This window comes from Lithobates pipiens, unplaced genomic scaffold (genome assembly GCF_037356315.1).
Source record: "Lithobates pipiens isolate NorthernLeopardFrog02 unplaced genomic scaffold, aLitPip1_a1.2 Scaffold_19, whole genome shotgun sequence".
NCBI classification, from domain to species: Eukaryota; Metazoa; Chordata; class Amphibia; order Anura; family Ranidae; genus Lithobates; species Lithobates pipiens.
Window position 1 is genome coordinate 222,565,615 of NW_027507764.1, and position 26,196 is coordinate 222,591,810.

At 42.1% G+C, this 26,196-nt stretch overlaps 1 protein-coding gene across 1 annotated transcript in view; it reads right to left on the reverse strand.

Annotated features, from left to right (window-relative positions):
* ITGA9 (integrin subunit alpha 9) overlaps positions 1 to 26,196 on the reverse strand; it is a 569,728-nt gene that overhangs the window by 355,228 nt on the left and 188,304 nt on the right. The window contains exons 11-13 of the mRNA XM_077491718.1: positions 26,063 to 26,157; positions 24,268 to 24,358; positions 18,868 to 18,913 (exon numbers count right to left, since the gene is read on the reverse strand). Of these exons, the coding sequence (XP_077347844.1) occupies positions 18,868 to 18,913; positions 24,268 to 24,358; positions 26,063 to 26,157 (232 nt within the window). The remainder of the gene's footprint in view (positions 1 to 18,867; positions 18,914 to 24,267; positions 24,359 to 26,062; positions 26,158 to 26,196) is intronic.

Genomic DNA, 26,196 nt, shown 5'->3' on the forward strand with positions numbered 1-26,196 from the left:
ACTATACCTCAATTTCAATTACTTCAAGAAACAAAAAGTGAAAGAGAAACAAAGAGTGGTTGTGAAGGCTGAATGTATTTTACCTTCAGGCATTCTATGCATGAAGGTAAGAAACCTTCATTGTGCAATTCCTTCAGTAGAGATTACAGAAACAAATCCCTAGCTTTATGATAACATAACTAGTTCAGGAAGGCTTCTGGAGCTACATTTTCCTCCAGAAAAGGTATTTCTATCTTCTAACTATTCATTTATGCTATGCAATAGCTTGCTATGGAGGCACTTGGCAAGGGGGCACTCAGCAAGGGGGAGGGACCCAGAGTGACGGCGGGGAACCTGAAAAGAGGAGGACCGAGGCTGCTCTGTGCAAAACCACTACACATAGGAGGTAAGAATGATATGTTTGTTAATTTTTTTTTTTCATATATAAAAAATGGCCTTTAAAATCACTTTAAGGATGTGGAATATTTTCAAAAATCTGTAGTTAATTTAAAAACACCAAGAACGTACAGGACAACATTAAAATATTTTTGAGCCAGAAGCAAGAAAGAGTGAGAAAACATTCCCAAAGCAGATTTAGTGGCTGTGTTTTTTTTGTGAATAGGAGTGTTAATAGGAACCGGAGAAATGGCACTGGCATATTTTATGTTCTTTTGCTCAAGATATGAAATTTAGTAAATATATTATTTTAACTGACATTTAAATAAACATATATGAAGTCAAAATGTTACATATTTTTTAAACTGTGGATAACATTGAGGTTAGACCCTTTCCCGGAGTTTTATTGCTGTCTTTGCACTTATTATGCAAATGTACCCTTCCTTTATGTCCTGTGACCTGCTGGAGGTTCCTTAACTACATGTACCAAAGGCAGCATGATCATCAGGTGAAGAAGTTAGGAATATTCCCTCAACTGGGCCAAAAGGTACCAATAAAACCCAACAGGAGATCCAAGCCTTCCCTACTCCATCTAAAACTAAAACAATGGCTGTCATGGAGGCTGTGTTAACGGTTTCTGTTAAAAAAGATGAAAAAAATATTCAAAAGTGCCCAACCCATTCCATAAACTGGTTTGTATTAAAAGTCTATATTTTTAAAGAATTAAGGCATTTGTTCAGATTTTACATAGAATGACCTTGTGCATCTTCTACATAGCAAGAAGGGGTTAAGGGTTGGTGATTCTATGACAGATATCTTGGCCATCTTCCAAGTGTTCTCACCCCAGAGAATATAGATGCTTAATGAAACTCAATTTCAGTAATTGTTTGCTTGTACAGCATAGGCAGGAAAATTGCAAAAATTACAAAAGTCAGATTTGCTACAGTAATCTCAAGAGTACAGCTAATGCAATTCATGGCCTCTCTACAAACGTTAAACTCCCTGTGTCTGAAAATGTAAGGAAAATCAAATTGAGCATGTCTGATGGGCAAAGCTCAAAGGATAGTTCAAAAGACGAATAAAAAGCTTTCTAGTTGTTCAGCACAAGGGATTCAGAGTTTCTTTAAACAAAGAGATCGTAAAGGCCATGGTTTTCACTTTTTAAATACAATGGATTCTGTTAAATTGGAAATATCCTTTTTAAATTATTTATCAGCATATTCCATACACTTCCGGATTCAAAGATTTGAAAATAAGTACCAAGGCTATTGAAACAATTCTACAGAGCTAGCACCACTTCTCATTCCCTTACACACAAGCGGAATTTCCAACAGAAAAAGTCAGATGGGAGCTTTTCATCTTATATTTCGACCGTGTGTATGCCCCATTGGACTTTTTACATCAAAAATTCTGATGGACCTAGAAATGGAACATTTTCTATATTTTTCTTATGGGGAAAACCGCTCGTGTGTTTCCTGTTCAGACGTACCAAAAACAACGCATGTTCTGAAGTACGAGACGGAAGCGATCGGTGTGGTAAAACTAGCGTTCATAATGGAGATAGCACATTCCTCACGCAGCTAATTCTGTGATCTTTTAATGCAGCGCATCTTTTGTTCATTGTATAATGCTAGAATAATGAAGTTGTTTTGCTGCTGATATTCACACAGAGTTCTCACAAAATAATTTCTTGATTATTTCTCATGATCTCATGAATGATCTTTTATTTTTTAAAAGACAGATCTCCATAATAATGTTTAGAATTATTTTTATAGTCATCTTTATTTTTATTTCATTTTTTGGATTATTGAAAAATTATTTTCTATTGATCTCAATATCTAAATTTAATTTTTTGTGTATCAAGTTACCACAATAACAGTATTATCTTGTATTTTTTAACCTCAAGGAGGTTGGTGTCCCTTGTTAATTTGACCTTGCATTTTAGAAATGTACCTGCCTACTACAAACAAACTGTCCTATTTGAATAAAAACACATAGACAAGTATTTTCAGAAAATAAAATCTCCATTTATTCTGGGTAACAAAATAAAGAAGGAGGCAACGCTGGAGAAACTTTTGGAATTCGAGAAGTCTTTTGGCCCCCAGGGCACACATTAAGTCTGTGGAAAAGAAAATTGGTAGCTTGAGGAGTCCATATAATTTGGAGCACAATCTGGTCCAGGACTCCCAGAGATCAGGACCAGCAGCAGATGACATATATGTCTCCAGGCTGTGGTACTACAACAGCCTGTGTCTTCTGTCAGACCAGACTGAAGCCAGGTCATCACCTTCTTCTCTTCGCTGCAGCCTTCCCTCCACGCTTCCCTGCACCCTTCCTTGGAGGCTGTGGCTCTGGTGGTGGACTTGTGGCAGGAGGAGGAGGATGGGCGAGTTCACATACGTGGTTGTTGTCAGTCAGCTAGCCCCTCAACCCCTTCTGAAGGGCCTGAGCAAATCTACCCTCACAGAGGAGGCATTGGCCCTCCTCCAATTTCAGCAATTTAGTAGCTAGATAGCAGCCATAGGCCTCTCCAGCATCGGGGGGGGGGGGGGGGAGCTCCTGAGGACCTCGCTTGCTTCCCTAATGAGGCCCAGTGCTGCTTCCTCTGTCATGATACCCTTCCTGGGCCTTTTGGTTGTAAGGCAGAGGGGAGGCACCTGTGATTGGGTGAGGCCACTGGGCCCGGCCTCCTCCTGGCTACCACTTTCCAGACCCTCCTCCTGGCTGAGCTCATCCTGTGTATAAAAAAGGTACATAGTTTTAGTTTTTGGTTCATCAATCACACACAATTTTCAGCTCATGACTTGCAAATTGAATGTTAATAAATAGAAAAGACTATCATTCTGACCCTAGAATTTTCATTCTTCTCCCAAACATTTTTGGCCCCTACTGTCTATTGATATGTATACATCATCTTTTTAAAACCATTCATTTCTTATAAACTATAACATCTGGTTAACATCATTAATATTAAGACAAAAAATAATTTACTAAAGTCTAAAAATAATATACCTGACTCCAGCTGGGCGCATCCACTTCTTCCAGGATGGAAGGCCCAGGTTGTTCCTCGTCAGCCTCTGCTGGGGTTAAGGGAAGGGTGGAGGGAAGGTTGCAGGAAAGGGTATTAAGTGATTCCCTGTATTCAGTCTGGTCGTCCAGAAACCACAGTTTGTTGAAGTACCACAGCCTGGGTACACATCCTCTGCTGATGCTCCTGATCTGAGTGATTTCTGGATCTTATTATGCTCCTACTTATACATGTTCCTCAAGATGGCAATTTTCTTTTCCAAGAACACGATGGTTGCATCGGGGACCCGAGTCTTCACAAATTCCAGAAGTTTCTCCAGCGTTGACCTCCTAGCTTGTTTATTATAATATAAGCTGTGTTTCACCTCCCACAAATTCCTCATCTCCCTGTACTTGTCAATGAATCTGGCCATGAATTCTGGGTACTTAGGGTGATTCATATTTACTGTAAGACAATACACAAGACAAAACCACTAATGTCAGCCTAAACTCTCATAATCGTATCCCAATATAGGCCTCAATATTAAAGCAGTATAGGCCACTGATGTACCAAAGTTAAGATGTTACCTTCGTTAGAACGTTCATCCTCCTTCCTCAGCACACTGAACGTACGTATGACACAAACGTGTTACCTTTACATACATTGCGCATGCGTGAAACTCCGCACACGTCGCCCGCCCCTGATGTTCTTTCTAGTCTATTCCCCACCCCTTCTCTTCGGTGCGCAGTAGGAGTGAGATGGCGGAGACACAGCAGGTGTCTGTTATTAATAATTCTAGTAACGAGGAGGAAAGCCCGGAGGCAGAAAGGTCCTGATCCCGGAGGCGAAGATTTAAGGCCCCAAATATGTCCTTTGGGGAGATGGTGGAGATGGTGGACATCTTGAGGATGACCAACTATGATCATGACTAAAGTTGTGAAGAGTCTGCACAGCAATTTTTGGGTCCAAGGAGCAATTGAAGAAACTCTGGTCAGACCTGAAACTGAGGGAGCTGGATCAGTACAGAAGAATCAAGAAAGTGCTTCTAAAAAGTAATTATTTCTCCTGTGTTATTATTATTATTATTATTACTTGCATGCTGCTCTATGTGCTTTTATTTACTGTAGGACATTTTAAAATGTAAGTTTCAGGTTAGTGGGCACAGTAATCGGTCATAGTAAACATCGTTCGCTCATTAAATACGATGTTTTGGGCAGATACAGGTTAAATACATTTGGTCATGCCTATTTGTATAAAAATACATTTTGTACATTGCTGTATAGAAGTGTTTGTAACTAGAATGAAATGCAAGCTTGATTCAGTGTAAGGAGAGGACACTCAGCAGCTTTTTACACCAGTGTGAGACACAAGAAGAAAAATTTTAGGGTGTCCCACTCAGGTGCTCCAATGGCTACATTTGGTGTGTCTCCATGTGTGAAAATTGTCGCAAAAAGGTAAGTATCCCAGCTTTGGCAATGTAAAAAAATCATGTCTTCAGCTTGGAACTCTGCCAAAACAGACAATTGTACCCCATTTTCAAGCAATGTTTCATATTCCTATTTCTGTACTCTGTGAGCTAAGTATACCTTTTGTTTCATTCTCATAGGGGACCAAAGACTCAGAGGACACCACTCAGAGGACACCAGGAACCCCCCACCTGAGAAATAAGGGGAACTCAGAACAACAACACACCCTGAGGATCTGGAGGAAGGAGAGGTGGAGGAAGTTGGTGAACTTGTCACCACAACAGGTGAGTCAGTGTCTGACACCCCAGTTTCAGGTAATATATGTATGCCTGCATATTTATAATACATGTTTTTCCTAAAAATTTTAGGTGATTTGCTGGTTGTGGAAGAGCAAGCTCAACATTTCACAAGTGCAAGTGCATAACTCCTAATCCAGGACATCATGCTGTGGAATCAGGAAATCAACATCATAAGGAATAAACTCAATGATCTTGAACAACAAATGAAGAACTTGATTGATGTGTTGGGGAGAATATAAAAGATCTTCAAAATGCAACCATTTTAAGATTTCTGGTTTTAGAAAACCAATTTTTTTTTTCAAATGTTTAAAAGCCAGATTTTTAAGACGCACACAGTGTGTCAACATGTGCTATCTGCCATAACGGGAGATCAATGTACGTGTTTTGTGGGTGCAACCCCTTCCTCCCAAATGAAGTAGGTGAGAGGAAGGGTTTCACCCCCAAAACACGTCCATTGATCCCCCATGATGGGAGATAGCACATGTTGACATTAGGCATGGGATCAGGAGCGAAATACCAATTTTGACTCCCAAATTGTGTGCATCTTCAAAATGTGGCTTTTATAGAGGTGACATTAGCCCATCTGATAAAGGCAATATCAAGACATTTTGGACATACTACAATGTCTGATATTGCCTTCCATTTTTCTACGTTGAACTTTGTAAGTTCCAGAGTTTTGTATGTTATTTTTTTAAACATGCCTATTTAGAACAAAAAATAAATAAATTTACTTTTTTTTTTTTTTTTTTTACACAAAAATTTTAGAACGCACACATGAATATGCACACAGTAAAAAAAATTGCTAATCAACAATGTGTGGCTTCTTCTTTCAATGCTCAATACTAGTTGTTGAAGTAATTTTGTGTTTACAATGGGGCTTATTTACTAAAGGAAAATCCACTTGGCACTACAAGCGCACTAGGAGAACTTAGGAGACAGCGAAAAAGAAACATAAGCAATAAAGAAAATTCAAGATTTTATCAGATTATTATTTTTTTATTAAAAATGTTTTTAGACATTGTCTGGCATAGCAATGGCCCCCCTACCCATAAAATAATTGACGTATTTCTGGTGAACTTCTTGGGGGCCAAGCCAGTGCAGCCAATATCCAGGTCTGTCGGGGGATTAGCACTAGCATTAATAAGTCTGGCCTCAGGTCCAAGTGAGGCCAGATAATTTTGGGCATTTGTCCGTAAAAAATTGTGCAATATGCAGCAGGATAAGATCATGTGGTTGATTTTGTAGTACACCATATGGATTGCTGTCAGAAACAGGCGGAACTGGCTGGCCATTATCCTGAAGGTATTCTCGATGACTCTTCTCGCTCTGGCCAGCCGGTAGTTAAAAACCCTCCTCTCCGGGATGAGGATCCTTTGGGGGAATGGCCTCATCATGTGCTCACCCAGAACTAATGTTTCCTCAGCAAGAAAAAAGAACAGGAGTCCTTCCACGTTGTCCGCATCAGTCTAAAGACGTTGGTGAAACTCCGTCTGGGTGAAGACTCCTCCATCCGACATCTGGCCATCTTCCCCACATCCACATAGAGGAACTCATATTGTGCCAACACCACCGCCATTAACACTATACTATTAAACCCCTTATAGTTATAATAGTAAGACTCCAAATGGGGTGGTGGCACGATGTGGACGTGCTTCCCATCTATAGCCCCTCCACAGTTGGGAAAGTCCCAACAGTCGGTAAAATGGGAGGCCACAGTCTGCCATTCCTGTGGCGTTAAAGAAAACTGTGGAGTCAAACCAGAAAAAAAATATTAGTACTTTTGCACATAACATTGCAAGCAAATTACACAAAAACATTCTTGGCTAACATCAGTATAACATTTATTTTAAGGAGTATTTAAAGACAAAAATCTAAGGTCCACTTACCAGATTCCTCACCCCCTCTGATGGCCCATTGTAAAAGTTTTAGCGGGGGGGGGGGGTGGGTTTGAGCTGAGTTTGGGATCCATAAAAAAAAGCCTCTGGCACTGTCACCTACCTAGTGGTGAGCCCGGAATGCAGAAGGAGACCTCTCTTGCGTCCCGACTCACGGCCCCTGATGGTGGTGACAGGAAGCACGGGAGTCAAAGGTAGCACGAGTGCCTGGCAGGATCAACAGCCGGAGGATGGATCTGGCTGACTTCAGGAACTGTAGCTAGACAAGCAGGCCTCAGTGGCAGTGGACAGGAACCAGTAAACAGCAGGAGACCAACAGAACAGGTAGATCACTCAGGAGCAGGCACACAGAAGAGTCGGGAAAGCCGGGTCAAACCAGACAGTCAGTACAGGAACAGATGCAGCAGGCAGAGGCAGGAACGTGGAAAAGGCCGGGTCGGTAACGGATGAGCACAGATGGACCAGAGGATAAGACAGGTGCAGAGTCGTAGACAAGCCTGAGGTCAGAGGCAGGCAGAAGGCAAGGAAGGTCACAGGTCAGGCCGGGTCAATACACAAACAGATCAGATTCAGGCAATAGACTCAGGAACGCTGTAGATCAAGCAGCAAGATCTGAAGGGAGAACTGGGTTTAAATAGCCTGCCCGGCGCCGGTAACCACAAACGCGCGCACCCACGCACACATAAAGTGAAAGTGAGGGAGGTCTACACCTAATCTATCAATACCTGGGCTTAGGCTACTTGTAATGTCTCTGTTTGTTATCTGACTTGATATTGTTTGGGAAGCCTGGAAAATCTGTGTCTACTATTTCAAAAGCAATATTTCTTTATGTGTGTAGTACTGAAAATTTCACTTTTGCTTCAGAAGTAACATGGGGCTATGGAAAACATAAGTAAACCTGATGGATCAGATCCAGGCAAAAGTTCAAGACAACATAGATTAAGTTAAGGCAAGAGGTATTTACCAAATAAGCTCTACAGAATCAAAGTATACACCATTTCTTATTGTCTGGGGAAATGCTTTACTATGAACTTATGAAGCTATGCACTTGGGGGCTAAGAATATGCATGCATCATACATACTAGGGCGAGTACAACTGGGGGGATCCATGGTGGAGAAGGATCTGGGGATTTTGGTAGATCATAAACTCAATAATAGCATGCAATGCCAAGCTGCGGTTTCCAAAGCGAGCAAAGTCCTTTCTTGTGTTAACCCCCCTGTCGGTATTCCCGAGTCTGGCTCGGGGTGGAGATTCTGTACCAAAAGCGGTAATCCCGAGCCAGACTCTGGACCGCATCGCTGGATCCAGGAGGACGTTTATTTACCTTCTCCCCTGGATCCAGCGATGTCCCCCCGCTGTACGAACGGCTCGTCCTCCGCTCGATTTAGCACGGAGCCGATCTCCGTTCCCTGCAAACGATGCGAAGCACGGGGACGGAGATCGGCGCCAAATTCAAAAAGTGAAACACACAGTATACATACAGTATAATGTAATCTTACAGATTACATTGCTGTATGTAATTATTTCACATCCCCTTTGTCCCTAGTGTTATAAAAACTGTTCTTTATGCCTGGAAACTGGAGATTGTCCATAGCAACCAAAACTGTCACTTTACATCAAAAATGATTTTAGACCAGCTAGAAAACAGCAATAATAAATTGGAATCACTTGCAGAATCGAGCGATAGCGATTTGTGGGGAGATCCGTCATTAAATATTGAAAAGTAATGACAGTGACAATTCTGCAACTGAGCAAATTTCAGTATTTTTGATTTGATTACATTATTGAATAATTTTTATTATTGTTATATTATTATTTGGTATAATTATTTATAGTTATTTATTATATTATAATTTATTTATTTATAGTTTTTCAAACTTTATTATACCCGGGATGTCTGCTAGACTCTGGTTTGGACAGATTTAAGTGAGTTATTCCTAAGAATTACAGGACTACAATATAAAACGCCAAATTTTCATGCAAAATAATTGTACCGCTTTTAGCACCTAAAATCGGAAATAATCATACGGCCAGGGAGGTTAAGAGAGGTATGGACTCCATAGAGAGAGATATCATTTTGCCCCTATTCAAATCAATAGTAAGACCTCATCTGGAATATGCAGTTCAGTTTTGGGCACCAGTTCTCAAAAAGGATATTGGGGAACTGGGGAAAGTGCAGAGAAGGGCAACCAAACTGATAAGAGGCATGGAGGATCTCAGCTATGAGGAAAGATTAGAGGAACTGAATTTATTCACTCTTGATAAGAGGAGATTAAGGGGGATATGATCAACACGTACAAATATATCAGGGGTCCATATAGTGAACTTGGTGCTGAGTTATTCACGTTACAGTCAACAAAGAGGACAAAGGGGCTCTCTTTACGTCTAGAGGAAAAGAGATTTCATCTCCAAATACGGAAAGGTTTCTTCACAGTAAGGCCGCGTACACACGCGGGGACTGTTCGCTCAACTTTGTCCGCTGAACAGTGTTTCGGCGGACAGTCCGCTCGTGTGTGGGCTTTCAGCGGACAGTTTCAGCGGATAGTCTGACGAACAAAGTTTTTCGGAAATTCCGAAAAACTGTCCGCTGAAACTTGGTTTGAGCGGACAGTCCGCCCGTGTGTAGGCTTGTTCGTCAAACTAAGTCTCGCGCATGCTCAGAAAGAATTTACACGCCGAAGGTTGCATTGCAGTGTATAGGACGTCGTTTTCTAGTCCCGTCGTACGTGCCGTTCACGTCATCGCGCACGGTTTCAGCGGACTGTTCGTTCGTCGTGTGTGGGCAAGTCCGTCAATGCTAATTTTGAGCGGACTGTCCGCTGAAACTGTTTGACGGACAAAGTTGAGCGAACAGTCCCCGCGTGTGTACGCGGCCTAAGAGCTGTGAAAATGTGGAATAGACTCCATGCAGAGGTGGTTCTGGCCAGCTCAGTAGATTGCTTTAAGAAGGGCCTGGATTATTTCCTAAGTGTACATAATATAACTGGGTACTAACATTTATAGGTAAAGTTGATCCGCGGCAAATCCGATTGCCTCTCAGGGGATCAGGAAGGAATTTTTCCCCCTGCTTTAGCAAATTGGATCATGCTCTGCTGGGGTTTTTTCGCCTTCCTCTGGATCAACTGTGGGTATAGAATTGGGTATATGGGATTGTATGATATTTTTTTATTTTTTATTTTTTGTGGTTGAACTGGATGGATCCACATTGTGAATTTACAGATATGCACTTAAGCAGATGATGTCTAAGCTATAATGCAAGCATTGGTTTGTGAGTACATTCACCTCCGTTTTACAATATTCAATAAAACATGTTTTAAGGATATTACGCTAGGCCTATGCTCCTTCTCTGTTTCCTATACCTACAGTCACTATGCATGCCTTTGGATAGGGGAGAATAATTCCCACTAATCTCTTTAACTACACTTATGTTAAATGTAGCAGCTCAGCAAGGGGAACACACAGAGCAATAAAAAATAAAAAAAACACTGAATGAGGAAAACTCACATTTACTAAAGTCCTACTACTTTCCCATTAAAGATGTAACACCAGATCAGTTTCTGATAAATTAGGCTTATTGTTTTTACAGTTTTTAATCATCCAATATTTGAAATAATAGACACATTTACTTGCTATACTGCATACAGCTTCCAAAACAGGCATAAGTACAAGTTAGGAAGAAAAAGAATTGGTTGGCTTCCAAGTTAAATCTACATTTTCTTGTGCTGTCCCTTTAGTGAACCTTTCCTTGTGATATCAACCTAACCTTGGTTTGCACTGCATTTGATTTTGTAGCAGTGTTTGAGTGCGACGATGAAGTTTGTGAAAGTACATGGAAAATCATGAGATGCACCATAGAATAGTTTTAATGCCAAAAATAATCTTTAATCAGTGTCAAATACTATAGTCCAACTTAAATTCATAATGGAAGAGAACATTCTTGTATGACAGGGGCTAATAGTGAGCTTAGTTTTATGTATATTCAAAAATATTAGGATTTACACTGTACTGAAATATTGTCACTAGTGATAGCTTTTAGGATTCTTAACCACCTGATAACTGGGCACTTAAACCCCCCTCGTGACCAGACCAATTTTCAGGTTTCGGTGCTCTGACACTTTGAATGACAATTACTCAGTCATGTAATACTGTACCCAAATGTATTTTTTGTGCTTTTTTCATACAAATAGAGATTTCTTTTGGTGGTATTTGATCACCTCTGGGTTTTTTATTTTTTGAGCTATAAATTAAAAAAGACTGAAAATTTGGGGAAAAAAAACATTTTTCTTAGCTTCTGTGATAAAATTTTGCAAATTATTCATTTTTCTTCATAAATTTTGGCCACAATTTATACTGCTACATATCTTTGGTAAATAGCAAAAAACATATTAGTGGATAATATTTGGTCTTTGTGAAAGTTAGAGAGTCTACAAGCTGTGGTGCAAATCATAAAAAATTGATCACATCTGATGTACTGGAGGTCTATCTCATTTCTTGCGACCCGAACAAGCCAGGAAAGTACAAATACCCCCCAAATGACCCCTTTTTTGAAAGTAGACATTCCAAGGTATTTAGTAAGATGCATGGTGAGGATTTTGATGTTGTAATTTTTTTCCCACAATTCTTTGCAAAATTTAGTTTTTTTTCCCACAAAATTGTCATTGTAATAGGTTATTTCTCTCACATGACATGTGTATACCACAAATGATGCCCCAAAATACATTCTACTACTCCTCCTGAGTATGGCGATACCACATGTGTGGGACTTTTTCACAGCCTAGCCACATAGAGAGGCCCAACATGCAGGGAGCGCCATCAGGTGTTATAGGAGCATAAATTACACATCTAACTTGTTGACTACCTATTACACTTTTGAAGGTCCTGGAGCACCAGGACAATGACACGTGACACTGATGTGGCACTGATGACAGATGGCACTAATATGTGGCACTGATGACACGTGGCACTAATGACAGATGGCACTAATATGTGGAACTGATGACATGTGGCACTGATGACATGTGGCACTGATGACACATGTAAATAATACCAGGCACTAATACGACGCACTGATGACAGATGGCATTAATACGTGGCACTGATGACATGTGACACTGATGACAGATGGCATTTATAAGGGACACGGCCAACACAGAGGGGAAATAAGCAAGAGGACGTCCAGGGACATCCTCCCGGCAATAGGAGTCCACGCTGTAGCTGTCTTTCGGCTATAGCGCGAAGGCCTAGTGGTTAATATCTCATTGTTCATATACAGTATATATACACATATACCTTAAATTGTAAGCTCCTTGAGGGTAGGGACTGATGTGAATGTACAATGTATATGTAAAGCGATGTGTAAATTGATGGCGCTATATAAGTACATTAAATAATAATAATAATAATAATAACACACACACACACACACACACACACACACACATTATATATATATATATATATATATATATATATATATATATATATATATATATATATATATATATATTGCACATTTACATCAACCCCTGCCCTTAATCTAGGGTCCCTAACTCACATTTGTGCATACACATACCAGAGCTAATTGTAGACAGGAGCCAATTAACCTACCAGCATGTCTTTGGAGTGTTATAAACATGCAAACTCCAGGCAGGTAGTATCATGGTTGGGATTTGAACTGATGACCCTAGTGCTGCCAGGCGGAGATGTTAACCACTTAGTCTCTGTGCCCTTTTTTTTTTTTTACACATACTGTATATACAGTATAAGTATATATACCTTCAGCGGTCCAGTGGAGACAGTGGCTTAAGGACCACCCATCCCCACTGTGGACAGGCAAAGGGACGTACTGGTACGTTGCTGCCTGCTTCTGGGTTTAGAGTGTGCACATGCGTGCCCCCCACCAACAACTGATGTGATTGTACACAGCGGGAGTTTGTCAGAAAGTCCTGGCCAATGATTTATGGCCAGGACCTGCTGATCAGCTGTGATCAATCAGGGCTCTGTACAGAGGGGACAATCTCTGTTTCTTATCCCTGCAAAGCATCAATAAGAAACAGAGATCTGTCAGTAAAAGCACCACACATTACACATAGTTAGGCACACATTTAACCCCTTGATCGTCTTAGATGTTACCACTTTCCAGCCAGTGTCATTAGTATAGAGACGGTGCATAGTATGAACTGCTCGTTGTATTAGTGTCACTGGTTATATCAGTGGCTTAGCCAGTGTCAGATTGCCCGCCGCACTATCGCAGTTCCATTAGAAGTAGCTGATCACCGTCGTTAGTGGAAAAAAAATGCAATATATATATATATATATATATATATATATATATATATATATATATATATATATATATCATAGATCGTAGATGCTATAACTTTCACGCAAACCAATCATTATTCATGTATTGGGATTTTTTGTTTACTAAAGACATGTGGCATAATACATTTTTGGCCGAATTTTTTGAATAAATTTGATTTTTTTTTTCTAACTTTACATTTTTATTTTCATTTTTTATATTGGAAGAAATATACAGATATTGTACAATGGGGTATACAACAGTATATATCAACATAGGATGCTTTTTCTGCACAAATTGAACATAAGTTTGTCAAAAGTAACAACTATTAATGTGGTGGGAATTTGAAGAATCCCCTCCCCCCCTCCACAAAAAGATAAAAAAATTAATTAAAAAAAAGTACGGATGTTTTAAATCAGAAAAAAAAATATTGTTTCTTTTCTTTAAAATGGTCATTCTTTTTTGGTTTAAATCGCATAAAATAAAATAAAAACAGGGGTGATCAAATGACACCAAAAGAAAGCTCTATTTGTGTGAAAATAAATTATACAAATTTCATTTGGGTACAGCATTGCATGACCACACAATTATTAGTTAAAGTATCACAGTGCTGAATAGCAAAAAATGTCACGAAGGGGCCTGAAACCTTCCAGAACTGAAGTGGTTAAAGTGAGTGGGTGGTCATAATATTATGGCTGATTGATGTATATTAGGGGTACTTAAATTAATCACTGCATCAATGCATTGTGATTCGGGTGTCCCCGATGTGGCATCAATGCATACGACTGGAAAAAACGATTGCCAGATGACATCATCCTGACTTGCCCCGCCCCTGCCGGGAGAGCGCTCCGAGCGTATAGTTGTTAAAATTACTGTGTTTTAAATTACTGCGCCGGCGGCGCGCTCCCGATGGCAGGGCGGCAAATTTAAAGAGACGTACATGTACGCCCATTTGCCTGCCCGTGCCATTCTGTCGACGTACATCGTCGTGCGCTGGTCGGCAAGTGGTTAAATTATAAAAATGTAAGTTCCCAAAAACACCCAAAAATCTCAGAGGACAGGAACCAATCATCATTATCTATAAAAATAGAAAAAACTGCACCCACAATAAGTCCACCGGAAGGTAATTGACATCCGACGTGAGTATGGTATGCAATAAATTAACACGTTACAGTCTCTGGATAAAGCGTATACCCAAATAGGTTGAATAAAAACACCTCTGTGATCCACTATTATGTGTGAGGAACCACCACCATATGGAAAGCCACTTACCAGAGGGCCAACCCACACCAGCATTCAGCTATAACCCAGCCACGGTCTCTGACATCTGAATGGAAACCCCGGTAGTGCCTCTCAAGTGTTGCAGGATGTTAGGCTCACATTCTTATGTCCTCATCTCAGCATGGCCGGTCAGCATCTTTCAGACGAGATGCTGACCGGCCATGCTGAGATCGAGACGTAAGAATGTGAGCCTAACATCCTGCAACACTTGAGAGTCACTACCAGGGTTTCCATTCAGATGTCAGAGACCGTGGCTGGATAATAGCCCATGCTTTTAACAGACGGTTAGACAGGTTAATTTGGTTGGTCAGCAGACTGGTTGGTGAGTTGAGCTATGGAATTGTCTTTGTTTTATATGTATATGCCCTCCATGGGCTCCTCACTGTGAAGGCCAGTTATGGGTGTGGGCCGTGGCCAGTTTTTTGTTACGGTTTGTATATATGGTCCGGGGACACACTGGACACCTTCGCTGCCATTGTGCTTTTGCTGGGTGTCCAGTGTGCTCCTGTTCAGGACTTGGGCAGTCTCCAGGCACCTGTTCCACATCTATCCATTCCATGCATGTGCTTCCATTGTGGAGACACTTATAAATTTGTAGTGTTAGGACTGCAAGCAACACAGGGTGCCGTGATGAGGCCTTGCAGCTTTCACATGCGTTTGCAAATGTGTGCTAACTAAACCCCTGCTTTTAACAGACGGTTAGACAGGTTAATTTGGTTGGTCAGCAGACTGGTTGGTGAACTGAGCTATGGAATTGTCTTTGTTTTATCTGAATGCTGGTGTGGGTTGGCCCTCTGGTAAGAGGCTTTCCATATGGTGGTGGTTCCTCACACGTAATTGTGGATCACAGAGGTGTTTTTATTCAACCTATTTGGGTATACGCTTTATCCAGAGACTGTAAGGCCGCGTACACACGCGCGGACTGTTTGCCCAACCTTGTTCGTCAAACAGTTTCGTCAAACAGTCCGCTCAAAATTTGCATGAGCGGACTTGCCCACACACGAGCGGACTGTTTCAGCGAACTGTTTGCCAAACAGTTCGCTCAACTTTTGAAATGAACGGACTCGCCCACGTAAGGAGGAGGCAAATCCGCCCATTTCGAGCGCGTGTACAGGTAGGCGGGGCCCGCGAGGGAGACGTCGCGGGCTCCGCCGCCTGAAATGGGCTTAAAGGGGAACCCCAACGCCGAAAAAAATCGGCGTGGGGGTTCCCCCAAAGTCCACACCAGACCCTTGTCCGAGCACGCTACCCGGCCGGCCAGGAAAGGGGGCGAGCGAGCGCGCCCCCCCTCCTGAGCCGTACCAGGCCGCGTGCCCTCAACATGGGGGGGTGCCTTGGGGAAGGGGGGGGCGCGCGGCCCCCCCACCCCAAAGCACCTTGTCCCCATGTTGATGAGGACAAGGGCCTCTTCCCGACAACCCTGGCCGTTGGTTGTCGGGGTCTGCGGGCGGGGGGCTTATCGGAATCCGGGAGCCCCCTTTAAGAAGGGGGCCCCCGGATACCGGCCCCCCACCCTATGTGAATGAGTATGGGGTACAATGTACCCCTACCCATTCACCTGTGAAATAAAGTACCAAAAAAAACACAACACAGGGAAAAAATATTTTATTGCACAGCTCCGGGGGTCTTCCGTCTTCGGGGGTCTTCTCGCCGGACTCCTCCGCTATCTGTGTGTAGCTCTTTTACTAGCGGAGGAGTCCGGCTTTCTTCCTTCCCGCCGCCAGCCTCTTCTCCCGACTTCGGGGGGTCTTGTCCCCCTCTTCGGTTCTTCTGCCGGGCCACCGCGCCTTCTTGTAGCTCTTTTACAGGCGGTGGCCCGGTCTTCTGTCGCCGCTGTCGTCGCCGCTGTCGTCGCCGCCGCCTTCCGTTCTTGTTCTTCTTGTTCTTCTTCTTCTTCTTCTCCTGGAGATGTTGACTCGACGAGCTCTCCGGCCGGAATGCCAGAGCCGCGCTGTGCGGTCACTTATATAGTGACAATGGGGCGGTGTCACATGGTATATGTCACATGGGTTGGTCACATGGGTTGATGTCACATGGGGACTATGACATCGTAAGGGGGCGGGGTCACCATGTGACCAACCCATGTGACATATACCATGTGACACCGCCCCATTGTCACTATATAAGTGGCAGCGGAGCGTGTCCCTGGCATTCCGGCCGGAGAGCTCGTCGAGTCAACATCTCCAGGAGAAGAAGAAGAACAAGAACAAGAAGAAGAACAAGAACGGAAGGCGGCGGCGGCGTCGACGACAGCGGCGACAGAAGACCGGGCCACCGCCTGTAAAAGAGCTACAAGAAGGCGCGGTGGCCCGGCAGAAGAACCGAAGGCGGCGACAGAAGAACGGAAGGCAGCGGCGACAGAAGACCGGGCCACCGCCTGTAAAAGAGCTATAAGAAGGCGCGGTGGCCCGGCAGAAGAACCGAAGAGGGGGACAAGACCCCCGAAGTCGGGAGAAGAGGCCGGCGGCGGGGAGGAAGAAAGCCGGACTCCTCCGCTAGTAAAAGAGCTACACACAGATAGCGGAGGAGTCCGGCGAGAAGACCCCCGAAGACGGAAGACCCCCGGAGCTGTGCAATAAAATATTTTTTCCCTGTGTTGTGTTTTTTTTGGTACTTTATTTCACAGGTGAATGGGTAGGGGTACATTGTACCCCATACTCATTCACATAGGGTGGGGGGCCGGTATCCGGGGGCCCCCTTCTTAAAGGGGGCTCCCGGATTCCGATAAGCCCCCCGCCCGCAGACCCCGACAACCAACGGCCAGGGTTGTCGGGAAGAGGCCCTTGTCCTCATCAACATGGGGACAAGGCACCCCCCCATGTTGAGGGCACGCGGCCTGGTACGGCTCAGGAGGGGGGGCGCGCTCGCTCGCCCCCCTTTCCTGGCCGGCCGGGTAGCGTGCTCGGACAAGGGTCTGGTGTGGACTTTGGGGGAACCCCCACGCCGATTTTTTTCGGCGTTGGGGTTCCCCTTTAAGCCCATTCCAGGCGGCGGAGCCCGCAACGTCTCCCTCGCGGGCCCCGCCTACCTGTACATGCGCTCGAAATGGGCGGACTTTCCGAGCGGGAACAGTTTGCTCATTTCGAAAGTAGCCTACACACGGGCGGACTGTTCGCTCAAACACAGTTTCAGCGGACAGTTTTTCGGAATTTCCGAAAGACTTTGTCCGTCCAACTGTCCGCTGAAACTGTCCACTGAAAGCCCACACACGGGCGGACTGTCCGCCCAAACACTGTTCAGCGGACAAGGTTGGGCGAACAGTCCGCCCGTGTGTACGCGGCCTAACGTTTTAATACCATACCATACTCATGTCCAATGACAATTACCTTCCGGTTTGCTGGACTTGGTTGGACTTATTGCGGTCGCAGTTTTTTCAATTTTTATTGCCTATTGTGTTTATCCCACCCAAACTGCAGCCTTCTTCACTTTCTGAGTTTTTAGGGTAGCACAGTTTTTTTGTATTCCAATCCTCATTATCTATATAGTAAAACATATGACAAAGTGAAACCGAGTACAACAGGAAATGCGTCAGTGCTTAATCTTGTATCCTGTGTTGTTTTGAAATAAAGGAAAGACATTTTAATCACAGTGTGTGATCTTCTTTTCTTCTTCTTCTTCTTCATTTGGATGTAGCAGAAGCTGTGAACCATACATATCACGGAGGATTGTTTCATGTTCAATTAAGATTTTTGTGTGTTTCTGTTGATCTCTCTGCATTTCAGTGCCTGCTATTGCAATTTTCATTACTAAAATAAATGCAAACTTCTACATCAACAGTGGAAGGGCTCATAGTGGCCATAGTAAGTTTGCACACCCAAGAACATAAGGACAGTGATCTCTGTGATAGTGCCCCCAAGAGCAATAAAAGATACACTTTGACTGAGTTAGGTCACCAAATTGTGTGTGTTGATAGGGCTTTGTAAATCTCCGGACTGGTTTAAGAGAATTACAAAGTTTTTGACAGTTAAAAGAGCTCCTATATCTTTATTTTAACTGTGTATTTAGTGGTTTGCCTGGAGCTCAGGTTTAATAGATCAGTACTGTAGGTGCTGTCTTTTTGACTGGTGAAATGATGATGTTATACCTATGACCACTTATAAATGTAAAAAATAAGCACATGAAAGATATATTTACAGAAGAGGAAATTGCATGGGCTTATGCACACTGAAGAGTTCCTGTGTCACTTTGCAGCATTTTTTTTTCAATAGATACGTTTATAAAATGCAGTAAAATGTTCCTTACCTTAGCAGCACAACACTATCTGACATGAAAGCTCCAATGGTCATATCTGAAAGAAGAGATGATAAGCAATGAGAAAAGTCTAATGGTAGCTGAAAAATGTTACTTTACCTCGGAATGCTAGTAGGTATCTCATTATTACAGTTAAACTACTGTATATACAGTACCCTAGAGTTAGGTCAAGAGTCACCCTGAGTAATCAAAAGACCTAAATAACACTGCATGTATATGACACTAAACATTATATAAATATTTTTTCCATCAGTTATAAAGAGAAGTATGGTGTTTCATTTTTTCTTCCCAGAATCATACTTACCTAGGTGGATGCCTAAGTGGGTGTCGGTCCGATGCTGCATCTGCCCCCGCTGGTTTTAACACTGAGAACCGAGCGATCAAACACCGCCGATCACTTGGTTCTCAGGGCTCCCTGACAGTCACCAGCTCTCCAGTTGGGGAGCCCTGATCATTTGGTTCTCAGGGATCCCTGACCATAGAGCTGCTGACTATCAGTCAGCAGCTCTCTGCTTACTGGAGCGCTGGGCTGTGGAGGAGGCGGGAGCGATCAGCTCAGCCTCTCAGTGGCTCACTGAGATGCTGAGCCTTGTACCAGTCAAGGCATGTGGGTGGATCCCAAATTCATTGTCCCGATCTTGCCTGAGCCTGGGCCAGCTCTGTGATGTCAGCCGACAGCAGGCTTAAGCCCGCTGTCTCCTGAAAACAAATAACAGGAGTGCAAGGTTTGACTGTACTTTAATAAAGGTATAGTTGTGTGCTGATGTCCATGTGCACTTTCAACTGTCCTTCTACCGAAGCTAAAATATGTACAGAAGCAATGAATGATGAATCCTGTGACTCACTTATCACGTATCCTAAAAAATAACTTTTGAAGTATCTAGTTGATCCTGACAGCCATCTTTCTTTCTTGTTTTAAGCTGACCACATAAATGCTGATCTGTGCTTACGTGGTCCATTTGCATCCTTTGGCTGGCCATGCAGTTACACAGCATGCTTGTATTGGGTGTTTTGTTCAGCCACCACACCCCCCCCCCCCCGAACCAATCACAGCCTGCCTCTGGCACACATGCCCTTCCAATCACAGCCTGCCTCTTGCCTCCGGCTGAACAGACTAGGAAATATAGGCACATGGTGTGTCTGCACAGTTTCCTGTAACTCCACCCCCCCCTATCAGGAAGAATAAATGCATGGTCACATGACAGAACTTTTTAACCTTGTAAAAATGTTACCCTTGCAACCTTGTAAGTTGTGAACATATGGGGTTATTTACGAAACGCAACTCCACTTTGCACTGCAAGTGCACTTGAAAGTGCACTCGCTCTAAATCTAAGGGGTAGATCTGAAATGAGTGGAAGCTCTGCTGATTTTATTATTTAATCATGTGCAAGCTAAAAATGCATTTTTTTTTCCATGCATGTCCCCCTTGGATCTACAGTGACTTTACTTCCAAGTGCACTTTCAGTGCAAAGTGAATTTTCCTTTAGTAAATAACCCCCTATGTTCACAACTACTTAACACTGCTAAATTAATCAAACGTCTAGTAGAAACTTTTATTATTATTACACAGGATTTATACAGCGCCAGGGGCGGACTGACCATTCTGATGCATCACTGCACACATATGAATCTGGATTTAGACAGGGCAAAGCAAGACTTTTAAACAGTTAGGTCAATGCTATGGAGTTTCAACTCCATTGTAAATCCAGCCCACTCCAAGTGGCTGGTTTGTGCCTACAAATACTTAGAAGACATGTGTATACTTTATTTCATATTAACGCTTTTTTTTTTTTTTTTTTTTTTTTTAGTAAATACCCCTTCTTAAAACAGACACCAGCTATTTGTAAATAATATATGATAAGCGCTTTTCTGCTATTATAATGGAGTTGCTAACTAATCATTTATTTTTCGGGTTCAGGTCAGCAAGTCAGAAAGAGCATTCTTGTGTGGCACAGCTTATAAATAACAAGGAGTAATGGAAAATTTCCAGGCTCTTCTAATAGCCGAGAGTAGATGCCTTTGTGACATCTGTATATAACACTGCTTAAACACTTTACACTGGGTCAAATTAATGGAATGTCAAATAACTGCACAACACAAGTATAAAAAAATGTAAAATAACATGGTGGTGATGCATTACAACCTTTGACAACTGAATTTTAACAAGCTTTGATACCAAAAAATATAATTAGTAACAGAGGATAACTCCATTATTATCTGTCCATCTATAATAAAATATCTGTCATTACCAATAAAATACCATCAGAAGGCTATTGTATTTGACTTGTTTTCAATACAAGATCATTGGCTAAGCTTTGCTTGTGCATGCTCTTACTTAACATGATTGGCCTTTGTTTAATCCTATGTTTCTTTTATCCAAATAATCAAAGTGGAAATTGCAAAGTCCATGTTTAAAATCATTATTCTTACTTTAAAGTTTATCTAAAACCAAACATTTTTCTTTAATTTTGGAATTTTTTTTTTTTGCATCTACAGTCATAGCCAAAAATATTGGCACCCCTGCATTTCTGTCAGATAATGCACCAAAGAATTGTTGCAATTACAAATGTTTAGGCATTATCATGTTTATTTCTTTTGTTTGTATTGGTATGACACAAAAAAAAGTGAAAAAACAAAAATCCAAATCTGACACTTTCCACACAAAACTCGAAACAAAAATGGACTGGACAAAATTATTAGCACCTTCAATGTAATATTTGGTAGCACACCCCTTGGAAAAAAAATAACTGAAATCAATTGCTTCTGGGAACCATAGATTAGTTTCTTATACCTCTCTACTGGAATTTTGGACCACTCTCCTTTCATCAACTGCTCTGGGTCTCTCAGATTGGAAGGGTTGCTTTTCCCAACTGCTGTTTTGAGATCTCTCCACATGTGCTCTATGGGGTTTAGATCTGGACTCATTGCTGGCCAGCTCAGTACTCCCCAGTGCTTTCTTTTAGACCCCTTTCACACTGAGGCAGTTTTCAGGAGTTTTGGCACTAGAAATAGTGCATGTAAAGTGCTTGAATACTGCCTCCCATGCTGCCTGAATGCAAAAGCCTGAGTGCTTTCACACTTGGGCGGTGCGCTTGCGGGACTGCAAAAAGTCCTGCAAGCAGCTTCCTTGTGGAGGTTTGGAAACGCTGTATACAACGCTTCCGAAAATGCCCCTGCCCATTGAAATTAATGGGCAGTGCTTCCAAAGCGCCTGAAAAAGTTTCAGAAGCACCGCAACACAGGCGTTTTAACCCCTTCTTTGGCAACTAGCCAGGGTTAAAAGTGCCTCACTAGCAGACGAAAAGTGCCACTAAAGTGCAGCTAAAATGAGCAGCGTTTTAGCACTAACACACTGGCAGCCCATGTGTGAAAAGGGTCTAAAACCATTTCTGGGTGCTTTCCGACATGTGCTTTGGGTCATTGTCCTGCTGTAAGACCTATGATCTCTTATGGAGCCCCAACTTTTTGACACTGGTCCCTACATTGCACCCCAGCATTTTTTGGTAGTCTTCAGATTTCATAATGCTATGCACACGGTCAAGACATCCAGTGCCTGAAGCAGCAAAGCAACCCCAAATAATCAGTGAACCGCCACCATGTGTGACTGAAGGCACTGTATTCTTTTCTTTACAGGCTTTGAAAATAGTAGAATGATGGGCTTTACAAAAAAACTGTAATTTTGTTTCATCTATCCACAACACATTCTCCCGAAAAGGATTTTAATTTCCTCAGGTAAGTTGTGGCAAACTCCAATCTGGCTTTTTTACATTTCTTTGTCAGCACTAGGGTCTTCCTGGGTCTCTTACCATAGCATCCCTTTTCATTCAGATGACGACGTTGTACCATGTGCCTGAAGGCCAGCTTGAATTTGTCTGGAAGTTGATCGAGGTTCTTTATCCACCATTCGAACAATCCTTTTGTTGCAATCTTTAAACAATTTTTTCTCTTTCATCCACGTCCAGAGAGATTAGATACAGTGCCATGGGCTGTAAATTTCTTGACAATGTTGTGCACAGTGGATTTGTAAAGGGGTTGTAAAGGTAAAACAAATTTCACCTTAATGCATTCTATGCATTAAGGTGAAAAAACATCTGACAGTGGCGGCCCCCCAGCCCCCCTGTTTTACTTAACTGACCCTTCGAAAGTCCCGCGCTCGCCTCCGACATCCTCTTCGCCGCTCAGCCTGGCCGTTGATTGGCTAAAGTGGATGGATTGAAAGCAGCGCAGCCATTGGCTTACGCTGCTGTCAATCACATCCAATGACGTGGCGTGCCAAGGGCGGGGCTGAGTGATACAGTGAGCGGCTATAGCCGCCGGCTGTATCACGGGAGCGCGCCCGCAAGTGAGCTTGAACGTGAGAAGTACTTGCGGGGGGAAGCAGAGACAGCCGCAGAGGGACCCCAGAAGACCAGGTTCGGGGCCACTCTGTGCAAAATGAGCTGCACAGTGGAGGTAAGTATAACATGTTTGTTATTTATTTATTTTTAACTCCCTTTACAACCCCTTTAAGATGTCTGGAGATGAACTTGACCGCTGTCCCTGCTTTTCCATAATTTTTGTTCTCAAATCCTCAGACAATTCTTTGCTGCTCTTTCTCTGCTCCATGACCCGTGTGGCACACAGACACACAATAGAAAGGCTATTCTTGAGTCAATTTTTCACCATTTTAACTGGTTTCCAGTGTGATTTCTATATTGTCAGCACATTTTAATTGATAAAGGAGAGTTTAATTACAAATTACAGGAGCATCACAAAGTTGGAATGCAATTACTTTTTACAATTTTGAGAAGGTGCCAATAATTTTGTCCAAACAGTCTAAGTTTTGCATAGAATCTGTAAGATTTGGCTTTTTGTTTCTCCACTTTTTTGTGTAGCACCGATAGAAACAATAGAAATACATTTGTCATTTTTAATAGACATTTGTAATTGCAACAATTTTCCGGGCAAAGTGGTGAATTATCTGACAGAAATGCAGGAGGTGCCACGATTTTCATGACTGCATGTATCAAAGGGCGGTTTCCTTTTACTTCCTGACCCATGCCAGGGTCACCAGAACTAGTGTCCCCATGGGAAGATTTCCCCTCTATTATTATTCTGATGTTAACCTATAATGTGGGATTTTCTTTTCATTTCACTTTCAATGATAACAGTTAACAGGACAAACAGAGATGGTGAATCACTTCAATGTTTGTTTCAGGACCTTTTGTGTATTTCCTAGAGTTCTACTGTAGCCTAGAGTTTATTATTAAATATTCTGTCATAGCTATAAAAACCGCTGTTGATATCGATATGCTTCTGCATCTAATTTGCATTGCCTTCATGTACTAGACCAATTTGCTAGGAAATAGATTATATAAACATTTCACATCTGTTGGCATGCTCCCAACTTACCTACATAGCCATTCTTGTCCATGTCAATACCTCCAGAAATTGACTGTCCAAACATTCTTAAAGCTGGACTAATTGTTCTTCCAGATATTCTCTGATTGAAAGAAGAGGGGAACGCAAAGAATGTGAATGACAAGGACACATCAGAAACAGAGTTCACAATCTTGGGCAACCAATTTGATTTCAGAACAATTTTATTCATTGCAGATTATTGAATTTAAAAAAAACATAAAGAAAAACTCTTTACCATATTTACGATATAATTTTTTTAATAGATCCTTAAAATATTTACATACAAATCTATAGCAGATGTGGCCATTTAGAATGAATGGAAGGAAGATAATGAAAGTGACCCTATGTAAGAGAATAGAATATGGATATTTTTTCATATATAGCTTGAATATAGAGTCAGATAATGTGAAAGATTCTAGGAAGATGTAAAAATGTATTTATGTATTTGTATTTGTATTAAATTAAAATAATAAAAATAAATTGAAAACAAATCTATAGCAGAATTACCGTATTTATCAGCATATAACATGCACTTTTTTCCCCCTAAAATCAGGGGAAAATCGTGGGTGCATGTTATACGCCAATCCCCCACCGACTGTGAAGTTTTCTGTGGCTTTCGGCCATTCTCCGCTGCTTTCCCTATTTCCGGCTATTTTGGGCCGCACTCGGCCGTTCTTGGTGGCTTCCGGCTTTCCGAAAGCCGCCCAGAGCAGCCGAGTGCAGCCAAAAATAGCCGAAAGCCGCCGAGAAAGGCCGAGAGCTACCGAGCGCCACCGAGATACACAGGACAACTGCTCTGTATCTCGGCGGCGCCATTTTTAAATGGAAAGCCTGCAACAACACTGACAAGGCTGCATTGCAAAGCTGCAAATGACTGACAAGGCTGCAATGCAAAGCTGCAAATGACTGACAAGGCTGCAATGCAAGGCTGCAAATGACACTGACAAGGCTGCATTGATGGGCATTTAAATGTAAGTTTTTTTCCTTAAAATTCCCTCCTAAACTTGGGGTGCGTGTTATACGCCTATAAATATGGTACTTAGATAAGCCATATTTAAAATTGTAAAGTGTAGACAAGACATAGACATACTCCAAACGTACGTAGCTAAAAATGAGTTACATTAGTCCAAGCAGCTGTTAATTTAATGCTGCCATTTGTTATGCTGTTTCTTTTTTGCTCATGCCACCAATCACACACCACCCGTTAAAAATTAGAATTACTAGCGACCTGATTCTTCTTCCTCAACCCCCTTTTTTGCTAAAATTCACATAGGGCATGCAGCTCTGTATGTTGATGTGAAATCACCTAATATTTGCTTCCTAAAAAAATTCTTAACTTGCCTTTTTTGGTTTCCACTTCCTGTTTTTTTGTTTTTTGCTTTCTTAGGAAGGCCATGTCACTAATGCCTTAAGGAAGATTTCATCCTTAAACCGCAAGATCCCACAGTATTGTCATATTGCGCATGTACAAGATGAAGCACATTGAGGTCTCACGCCTCATCTCGTGTATGCAATATTACACTAAAACTTTCCCCAAGATCTTGCGGGAAGCCTCCCCCCCCCCCCCCAACAGTTTAATGTAATGTTGTACAGCGTATGTGCGAGCTGAGGCACATGAAGTCATGCTCTTCATCTCATGCATGCAGAGTATTGCAGTGGTTATCATTTTTATGAATACTGTGAACAATAGTTAAAAACTCAATTACATAAGAATAATAGATTATCAAAAGATATAATTTAATAAAGCATTACTATAAGCAGCACTTAAATAAATAAAAAGATGTACCATTGAATATTGGGGTACAATTCCATTTGCATCTCCATGATATATGTACACAGCACCTACAAAGTCATCTTCTTTTGGTGCTCCAATTGCAACATCTGATAAAAATGTAAATAAGTTATTGCAGTATTATTTTT